The sequence below is a fragment of the Heteronotia binoei genome, chromosome 10, assembly GCF_032191835.1.
Source record: "Heteronotia binoei isolate CCM8104 ecotype False Entrance Well chromosome 10, APGP_CSIRO_Hbin_v1, whole genome shotgun sequence".
In the NCBI taxonomy this organism is placed as follows: domain Eukaryota; kingdom Metazoa; phylum Chordata; class Lepidosauria; order Squamata; family Gekkonidae; genus Heteronotia; species Heteronotia binoei.
This window is the reverse complement of record NC_083232.1, coordinates 46,250,426-46,261,204: the sequence shown is the minus strand read 5'-3', so window position 1 is coordinate 46,261,204 and position 10,779 is coordinate 46,250,426. Positions and strand designations below refer to the sequence as shown.

Below are 10,779 nucleotides of genomic sequence, written 5' to 3'. Positions count from 1 at the left end.
AGTGGCCTAAACCAGAGATTCCTAGGAAAGGCTTCAATTAGATAATGTGACTTAAAAACTATTGCTTTTTTCTTTTTTTCCTCTTTTTTTTAACAAAACCTCATACACTGTTTATGAGAGTTTCAGTCCAAGTGCGAAATACCCATTGTACAAATAAAAGTTCACTGATCATTGCTTGTCAAAAACACAAGAATTCCCCCCTGAATCTCACACAAATGAACATTTCCTCCAAAAGAGAAACTAAACATTAATTAGACTCTTAAAACAGTAACAGTAGCATTTCACATCCTTAACTTGCCAATGCAAACATGAGCGGAAATTCCCACCCCCCCCTTCTGAAACCAGAAAAAAAAATCAGCTGAAATTAAATGAAAACTTTCTTGCCTTAGATCCTCTCTCACACACACCATGGAATGTTTCTTATGTACAGCCTAGTACTGAACACTTTTATTCACAACAGCTTAACAGTCATTAACTGTGCAACACCTGAAACTTTTAAATGCCACAATTTACACACTGAAATGACGGTAAATGCAACAGTTGTTTTACTTGTAACCACATGACAAAGTGATGCTAGAGCATCACGGATTTGCTGGTTCTCCTCATGTTCACCCATGTCCAGGGTTGGTATTCTCCTGGACTTGAATGAACTTTTTCCAAGAAAGTGGAATGTAATGAGGAAATATTAATGCATAAAATAAGGAAAGGCAGAAGAGTGATGTTCCCTCTTTAGCTTTTTAGCTGTAAAATATTAATATCCCAATATGATATACATTCCAAGTTACCTGAGTTTAGACTTCGAGAGAAGTACCTGAAGCTAGGCCATAGGGTGGGCACTGTGCAACTGTTGTGGCCATTTCTTTCTTTTTTCATTTTTTTTTTTTGCATTGAAGGTATTACAGAAGTTCAAAACATAAATACCTGGATAAATTGTAAACATAATCCTGAAGTACAGTATTTTCCATAAAACACAACACAGCAAGACATATTCTATTTAGACAGGCAACCTTTGTTTGATATAGAGCTTATTTATACTGTAGAATTTGAAACAGAACACAGGACACAGTACTAATCTGGTCAAACATTCTATGAAATGCATAGTCTCCACTTAAAATGCTTAATGATACACAGATTCTGCAAGCATTCTGAACTCCCCCCCCCCGCCACACCCATCACACACGCACACAAAAATGCTGAAGAAAAGCATTTCTGTCCCTGCCAAGAACAGCACTGTATTCTAGAAAGATGCTGATAAGTAGCTTGGGTTTTGTTCTGAAAAAGATGCCACTCATGCAGTTGTGACAAACACTCTGCCTTACTCTAGATTATCACATAGTTTTGAGAAGAGGAGTGTTCTTCGGACTGCAGTTCCTGCAAAAGCTGTGGTGGCTGCTGGGATGGCTGTGGTACTAAGACCTCAGTAGAGTCCATTGTGCTGGTGTCATCTGACAGAGAAGAGAAAGAGACCCGAGAGGAAAGCTGCTCAACAGTCAGAGTACTCAGAGATGTGCTTTGACCAGAGTTTGGAGAGCTCTTCAGTGTCAGGTCAGAAGCAGGTAGTAAAGGACCCAGCAGTTTTACAGGACAGAAAGCTGATCCGGTTGGGATGAAATTAACCTTGTTTTTGTCAGGGCATGAAAAGAGAGGGGTTGAGACAGGCTGACGAGTCCTACAATAAACCGGGGGGGGGGGGGGGGGGAGGTAAGAGAAGCAAGAAAACAAGTGAAAATTTTTGAACAACCTAATGAAAATTTGCAGTTCTACATGTTGCTTAAAATGTGAACGACAAGAAATGGAGTTATTTGACAGATGAGCAAACATCTTCCATATTAGTAGTCAGCTGACCATTTGATCCACAGCAATAAATACACATGCATGCAAAAACAAAAGCAACCAGAGAGCAATTGCAAAATTCACAGGTTTTGGCATTACCATCGTAATGGATTTGGATACACAAACTATGATTTAAAATTCTTTCATGAGTGGCTTACCATCACGTGAACAGAAAAAAACTTCACTGTAGCAAACACACTCGACATCAGCTTGATACACTACAAGACACCTGCTCTTCTCCATACCTAGCAAGTCAACCACCTTCTCTACAGAAACTTCCCCTGGCTATCAAGCAGGGTTTTGTTCTTACTAGGTCTAAACATTAACCCTGGCTTTGTCTATGTGACCATTCACATGTGCTTGTGCACTTAGACCAAAGAGCTTCTTGAATGGCAGTACAGGTGGTAGTGGGGAGATGAATGGGCCAGATTCTAACATACTGTAAAACTCAGAGTTAAGTAACTACCCTGTTTAAAGTTTGTTCTCTCTCTCACACACACATGAAAATATAGGCCAATAAAGGTTCAAAAATTGCCAAAAGAATTCTCTGGCAACAGCTGCTATGTATAGATTTTAAAGAATTAAACCTAAATACGAAGACACCCTTATGTGAACTGCAAAGCACTTTTTAGAATAGTGAACAAGCCACAGCTCTGCTTACACTTCCCTCTTAGTCGTGCTTTTACAGTCACATGGTAAAAAAAAAAACACGTTCCATTCCCCCCTTGAGCTGACAGGAACACTTCAACTTCTTGCCTGGGCAAAATTGGCAAGACTGGTTTGCTTCCCAAAGGAAAAAAAAAACTCTCATCAGCTGGAGTAGTTTATTCATCTGCAGTTGAATAAGTCCAGTAAAAAGGTTTCCTGCATTTGCAGATCCCAGCTGATATAAAAGCATTACTTACGACATTTCCTCAAAGACCTTCACTCGCTCACATCCCTCTGGGGGCTCTCGTTTGAACATGTAGCTGTTGTTGGGTTTAGGAGACGAAGCATACTTGGGCAACGGTGAGCTACTCCCACTGTCTGAAAATTTAAAGCAGTTGTATTACTAGGGATTGAGAGAGTTTTTTAATTAAACTTGATTTCCAAACAAGACGGCTTTTGCACAACTTCGCTGTTATGGCCAGTTTTGCTTCCAATCACAAAGCTTCCTTCATTGCAGGCTACTTCTAACACTCTGGTACAACGCACTTCTTCTGAAGAAAAGCTTTAGTGAAGCAGTAATCTACTAAACAGCACACATAATAGGAGGATATTTTTATCCAGAATGCTGCAGATTGAATAAAGTAGAGCTGTAATCCTAGAAACAAGCAAGTGCTTTATTAAGCCTTTCAAAAATGCAAAATGATCAGGGTAGTACATACAGTCTATGCAAAAGAAGGGAAAGTGGTTAATTATAATTTAAAACTCAGTTGTGTCTTGTCGATGCATTAAAATTTAAAATGCTCACTAGCAGCTGCTGAAATACAAAGTCATTGGCAAAAAACAACAGCTATTATCCTCAGTGGTGTCACAAAGAAAAATACAGAGGAGGAACAAGTGTAAAATATAAAAGCTGATGTACCTACCTTTCAATCTATGTATAAGTATTTTTTTCTAAATGTGGAAAATGCTCCGTATCCCTGCTTTTCATGTCTGACACACTGCTTGCGTTCAGACTACCAAACAAGCTACAGTTTGCTAAAGCAGAAGTGAGCCTTTTAAGTTTTCTGGCTCACATGCTCTTTCCCCGTTTGCCAAGAATTAAGAGTTCTGGTTCAGACAAGAACAGCAGCCTTACTGGATCAGACCCGTGGTTCATCTAGTCCAGCATTCTATTTCACACAATGGTTAACTAGTTATTCTGGAGGGCCAACTAAAGGGCACAGAGGCTGAGGTTTTCCCCATGTTGCCTCCTAGCACTGGTATTCAGAGCTTTAATACCTCTGATCTTGGAGATTGCTTTTAGTTTTTCCTCACAAACAATGCTATAACCTTTTACACCTTAGTTGTTCTCTTCTATATTTTTCCCAACTCTGAAATGTTCTTTTTGAGATGTGGCAAATAATCTTGAAGTAGTTCTAAACGCAATTTTCACAGTATTTGAATCTTAAAAAAAAATAAAAGGGAAAGAAAAATGAACAAGGAAAAAAGCTAAATTTTAGCAACTAAATAAAAAAAATTTAAAGAAAAAAAAGACACATTAAGACAAGACAAAAATGTAACAACGGTGGTAGCATATCTACACACAAGTTTCTATAAACCATTTCCAAATATCTAAACATAAGTCCATATGCAATTGCCATCGATATGCCATGTGTTCACATAGAGCTCTAAGGTCCTCAGTCCACTGATTTATCAGAGCTGGTATTTTATCTTTCCAATGTTGTAGTCTGAATCTTTTAGATGTAGTAAGGGCATAGAGGCTCAATGTTCGCTGACCATTGGTTAGCCTCCAAGAGATGGGCAGATAGTTTGGAGGTGACTTTGGTGACTAGACACACCCAAAGCACATGTTCAAGGTTCATGTTCTATAAGTTACAATGCCAATAATTAGACACTTTACTCAATCTTTTGCTAAGGAGTCACTCCTTAGTATATCCTAAACATAATTTTTTTCCCTGAATAAGTCTCAACTTAAGATCTATAGGGGTAGTAGGTACAGACTTTAAGGCCTTGGCAAAACAGGGCAATCAAACTCCTTATTCCATTCATTTCTCCTTAATCCTAACTGAGCTGCAGAGTCTACCACTCAGGCTGGCAGCCACTTAACTCTTCCCGTGTGATCCCTGCCCCCTTTCTCTTGGTTCTGGCAAGCCATAGTCAAGAGAAAAGTGGAAGGGAAGTCCCTTCCAGGACATTCTCTGCCCCCTTTCTCCTGGCTGCAGCAAGCTGTGACTGGGAAAAAGGGGGAACCAAACTTCCTGGATCGGTTCAGGCAAAGCCCATTTGGGCCTGTTCAGTTCATTGGGCCACCCCAAACCTCAAATAACCCTTTTTAGGTTCATGCCCATCCCTACAAATGTCTAGACCTCAACTGAGGAGACACATCCTCATCATCTATCAACTGATCAAATGTAAAAATCACCTTACCAGTTCAAGTCTTTCACACACACACACACACACACACACACAGCAATTCTTCCCAGTTTTGAGATCTGGATTGGCCCATAATGTTTTATTCAGAATGTGAAAATGGACCAAATTATTACTGACATACCATTATACACTATTGTTTTCTAGTAGCAGAAACTGCAGGAGTAATGGGATCCACTCTAGTGCAAGCACCAGACAAAAGGCCTCCAAAAGAGCCCAAGATGGACTCAAGGCACTGTCCAAACCACAGCTTGTTTAGGATTCTAGCTTGTGGGCAAGACATAGCTCCCACTTTTTACAGTGTCTGAATCAGATGTCATGTTAAGTTGCAACTTGTCTTAAAACTCAGGGCAAGGGAAGGGCAGTAGAGTGTGCAAACCAGAGGATATCAAATATTTGCTCTTGTCACAATTTATGTAATCTGAATGCAGCTACTGATTCATCTTTTTGGTAGCCCGTATTTCATCTGTTTGGTAGCCCATATTTCACCTGTTAACCGTCCTTACTATGCCATATAATTAGTCCACAAACAGCACAATATAACCACCTTTTCTATGAACCCTCCTCCCCCAGGGAAAATGTGTTTCATTAAAAGGACAACCTGAAATACTGCATCTTTTGGTTATCTTGCATCTACTGATTGGTCAGACAATAGCATAAACATTTTGAGATCAAGAGATGGCACCCAAAGGAAGCTTTTTACTCCACCAAACATCTGTTAGAATCACCAAGAATAACTGAAAGTCTGAAATTAGTTACAAAAAAGGAGATAACTCTTGCATAACTTAGGGGTTCTTGATTTATTGCTCTTTCATCCTGGGCTTTACTTAAACCATATCCCGAGCTTTATCACTGATAAGTGATGTTCACAGAAAAAAAATATAATCTAAAAGAATGTGGGGAATTGTCAACCATCATTAGCTCATGTTGCCTGAAATACTGGTGGCATTATAGAAAGCTCTAAAAAAGGATGTGTTAAAAACCCTACCTTTAAAAAAACCCTTAACATTATTTCAGTTGCTATTTTTCTTCTAAATGCCCTTTTCTGGGGATTGAAGTCAACCTTTGCTCTGGGAAGAACACCCACACAAGAAACAGAAAAGGTACCTTTGATCATCTGCTGGGATCTGCCGATATTAGTGTATAATTATGGAAAGACTCAGTTAAATCCTTCTATTATGATCTAACCACTAAAACTTATTAATGACTGTGGGATCTTTCTCTATCCTCCAGTTCTTTAACCTCAGATAACACAACAGGCATGCGATATTTTCTTCTGGAGTCCACATGTTCCTTGATCCCTTCTCCCCTCTAAAGCACTTTGAATACCTCATCTTTGACACAAAGCCAGTCTGAAAATGTAATACAGGGGGAACTGCTGTAAGCACAGAATTCAGGAACTTAAGAATAGCTACACTAAAACAGATGGTCAATCAACATAGTAAAGGCTCTGCCAGTTACTTATCAGAAGAGAGATCCTATTTTACAATCCAAAAGTAAAGGCCGAAAACCAGTATCTTTCTTCCCAGAACAAGGTCTCATAAGTGAACCTGCAGGCTGTAAATAGCACATGGGGTCACCAAACTGAATTCTAATCACTGGCACCCTGCGGAGCTGGCACTTTTAATGCAACAAAACTGCTTCTAATCACATGGCAGGCTGGGGCCTTTTTCACCTCCTCCTCCCCACACACACAACAGGTGCCATTAACATTTTCTCCACCCCCTGCTGTGCAAGATCACTCTCCCATCCCAGAGCAGACCATGGGTTCTCTTTGCAGACTATGTTCATTTTCTTTTGAAATTTTCAACCTATTTAAAGCAGCTCTTTATAGAAATGTAAAGTAAACAGCTGATCTGATCCAAAGAGCAGCAATGGAGCCTGTGGTCAAAGCACAGCCTTAGACCAAAAAGAAAAGATGCTTTAGAAATGTAAAGCAGGTCTGTGTCTGGCCAGCAGGTTAGCTCTCCCCACGCTTGATCAATTATTAACTTCCATTTTCTATTCAGCAACACAGTCAGATCCAGCGTAAAGCTGATTTACTACTGAAAAGTATAATGGAAATTTTGCTGAAAAAGAAAACAAGGCCTATGACAAGGAACAACAGAATACAGAATCTTTGGGCATTTTTAAACGTCTTTTTAGCATAAGATGTTCAGACTTGAAATGGGTCCTTCCAGAACACTGATACAGGATGTTAATCAGTTATTTAGGTTGAATTATCATGGGAGAGACTAAAAGTAACAGATGGCTTGAACAGAAGTTGAGTTTTGGAAGGTGGGCTTCACAACAAAGATTGAAAAATTCTACTCTAGAACAAGGAAGTGTGGAAGAAAAAAATAACCAGTTTTTTTTAAAGTAACAATACAGCAAACCGTCAATTCCATTATCCAAAAAGCAAATGCAAAACCACCAATAAAACCTCTTGGGTGTTGGTGAGAAGACAGGAAAAGCTCATGTCTATCCTCTAATGTCTACTCATAACCATCAGCTTATCTTTTATTTCCCAACAAAGAGACTAAGATACTTTTCTAATTGTAGTTAAATTCTAATATACTTTCTACATCCTCACAAACAAAATGCTAGTTAAAGCTAGATATTACTGCAGTGTTTTTTCTTTGGGTTTCTCCAGTGTTGTAAATATCTCTGAAGAAATAAGCAACATTATTGTTAACTACTGATCACTAGATAAAACACAGTCTAAAAAAATCATAATTCTCTACAACATATAATTACATTAGAACCAGTGACTGTGACTTTAAGTATTTAGAGGTTAAACATAAAACAATGAATTGACTGCCAAGTAACTGAATAATTCTTTAAAGATTTCTGAACTAGACAAGAACTTGCATCCCTTGTTTATCCAGAAATCTTCCTTGAGATATTATTTCTGCTGCTGCTGGAATGCTTTCCTCTAAAAAAAAACCAGCCCTCTCAAAACCAGTTACTTGCAATATGATGTACTGTCAAGTCAGTAAAGTTATACTGCAGTAACACCACTCCCATATAGAACAATATCTAGTGCACTAACATTTTATTCATGCTCTGGTATTTCCATATGTGTATTAGTCTTCCTCTATTATATGCAGGTTTGACTCACATACTTATCTCCTGTTGTAAGCATGCAGCTTATTGTTCAGTGAGCTGTTCATGTGTGTTCAAGCTGAATGATTACAATGTTTTCTTGCATGATTAAACTGCTTTCTCAAATCTGCTACTCATGTGCTGCCAATTTTTAAGAGGCACTTAAAAGAAAAAATCAAATAGATATTTTTAGTTAAGACTTACTACTTGGGTATGTCTGTCTGCCTTTCTTATCTGCCCATAAAGCTAGTTAATCTTTTGATCCATTATCATTACTTCTCTAACTGATGCCACCATCTGTATAATACAATCTTGCTGATGTTGTTCAAAAGATGCACCAACTGCATAGGCACAACAGAGCCAAAAGCTGCAAGTGCTTCTATGCTTTACAATTAGTTAATTTAATAACTCATGGGAGAAAAGGCAGCATGGTATAGAGTGTGATCTCAGATTTTGGAAGCTACGCAAGGTCAGTACTTGGAAGGGAGACCACCAAAAAGGATTCTGCAGAGGAAGGCAATGGCAAACCATCTCTGCTTTTCATTTGCCTTGAAAGCCCATTGCTCGGGCTGCCAGAAGTTGGCTGCAGCTTGATGAACTTTACAAACACACGCAACTTAATTACTCAACCAAGACCTCAGGAGAAGTACATACATCTTTTTAAATGATCAATTCCTGGAGTCCTCTGACTGGGCAAAAGCAGCTGCAGCAAATTGCTATGATCGAGACTAGTTTCATCAATGAACATAGATGTGATCTGCTCACATGTCTTCAAGGGAGCTCATGCTAGTGATTGTTTTGACATTAGTAGTGTGCCTAGTATATATTAAGTGAAGACTGCAGCTGATGTAGCACATTTACCTCTTTCCACTGGATAACTGAGTAGATTCACTGCTTGTCATCTTATTTTTAACCTGTTCCAAACAGAGCTTCGAATCTGTATTCAGCCTATTCAATAAACGACTTTGTAAAGTAAATGGTAATCATCAGGCTCATTCTAAGATATCACTCACTGTAAATAAAGTTATAAACACCAGGAGAGTGGCTAACCCAAAAAAGTCAGATATAACCAAAATATTAACTATGACAGTTAATATAATTTATACTTGTTACTTAAAGATCTGCACTGACAGTTTCTTGATAAAATTCAAAGCCACAAATGGTCAAAATACTAGGATGCCTAAATCACCTGCTTCCCTATTGGCTGATGCATTAAGATCTTCTGTTGAAGTATCACTCTGGATGCCACCACCCTTCACACAGTGGATACTGGAGGCAGAGCTTTTTTTGTTATGGCACCCAGACATTGCAATACCATTCCTAGGCATCAGTCACACACACACACACACACACACACACACTATTAATCTTTCAGACATCCTGTAATTTACCAAGGTTCCTGGCAGCATTCAATCTCCATGTATTGTATATTTTATTAATTGGCTGCTGCCTTGTCTTTACAAATTTTTTTTGTTTGTTTGTATTAAACAGATTGTAAATTGGATCTCTTCTCAATAAACAATGTAGCTACAGAAGCCATTCAAGTAGGCATGAAAGCAAGAGGAAGTTGGGACTCTCACTGAAACCAAATGAAAAATTATGCACTAGTCTAAAAACCAGAGGTGAAATGTATAGGTGTCACTGGACATTAACAAGGTTCTACAGAACACTGCACTGTAACTTCTGTGCTACAACAATACATGTTAACACTGCACTAATCTGTCAGTCGGGCTTCTGGGCACAGGACAAAGGAAACCTGGGGGGGCAGCCTACTCTAGTATTCCTGCATGGATTCATTTGTTTCAGTAGTTCAGTTCTAACTACCTAGAAGGGTAGTCAGTTGGAAGGAAGCAGATTAGTAAGATTTATTATAACAGGACGTGAGAAGTAGTAGCACATTAGAGTCATAGAACATTTTTTTTCCACAATGCAGCACCATTACTACTGTGCCTTATTTCTTCACTCTCACCCATACAACACCAAGTTAGCACCAGACAGCACAGGCGTTTCACATTGACACTCATGAATATTACAGTATAAGATTTTGTTCTCAAATCCATGGTCTTCAGTGGTGTTCATACGAAGGTTCAGGCTGTAAGAAACATTGCCCATGTTCATTTCCATTACAAAAGCATTTCATCTCCTGAGGGAAACAGTATGCCTTACTCTTGCTGAATCAAGAAACTAGTGCCAAGAGAAGACAACAAAGCTACAGGGTAAGTTCTCATGTGTGGTGGAGTCAGAGAAGCATCTCTAAAGATTAAACTGCAAAGGATGTGTGAATGACTTTACTTTCATTCTTGCAGAGCACAGGATGTGGTGATGTATGTTAGAAGAATGAGACAAACAAAAAATTAGTATGCAAGATGGGGAAAGAGGGAATTGAAAGGAGAAGTTTTAAAAAAAACCCCCAAACAGTGTTCCTCTTCCTTCACAAAAAACTACTCAGCTTCAGGATTCCCCATTATTTTATTTAAAAATGGGGATCTACAACAAAGCTGCAATTTATCCTTTGACCCCTAGTAGGAGTTCCCTTCTAAGAACAAGAACAAGACTGCTGGAGGAATGAAGGACTTCTGTTCAAGCATTTTGGGAGGGGGGATTAAAAAAGGAAAATGTAAATGATAAATTTTCTTTCCTACTGCTCAGAAAACTTCTCCACCCTCTGTTACACAGTGACAAGTTGTGAGCTTGCTGCTTTAAATCGAACTAAATTATAGCACAGGTCAGAATACCCGCCACCCCCGCTGTTTAAAAAATGTATGGCCTACCTGATAGCTTTGG

The 10,779-nt window shown here is 38.8% G+C and overlaps 1 protein-coding gene across 3 annotated transcripts in view; it reads right to left on the bottom strand.

Moving 5' to 3' along the window:
- Positions 1-856: 856 nt before the first annotated feature.
- The window catches only part of GLCCI1 (glucocorticoid induced 1), a 54,650-nt gene continuing 44,727 nt past the window's right edge, over positions 857-10,779 (bottom strand). For 2 of the 3 annotated variants that reach the window (XM_060248565.1, XM_060248564.1), the window contains 2 exons: positions 2,739-2,859; positions 857-1,669 (listed from right to left, as the gene is read on the bottom strand). In XM_060248565.1, coding sequence (XP_060104548.1) covers positions 1,321-1,669; positions 2,739-2,859 — 470 coding nt within the window. In that variant the 3' untranslated portion in view covers positions 857-1,320. The remainder of the gene's footprint in view (positions 1,670-2,738; positions 2,860-10,779) is intronic. The other variant, XM_060248566.1, reaches the window with a different exon arrangement.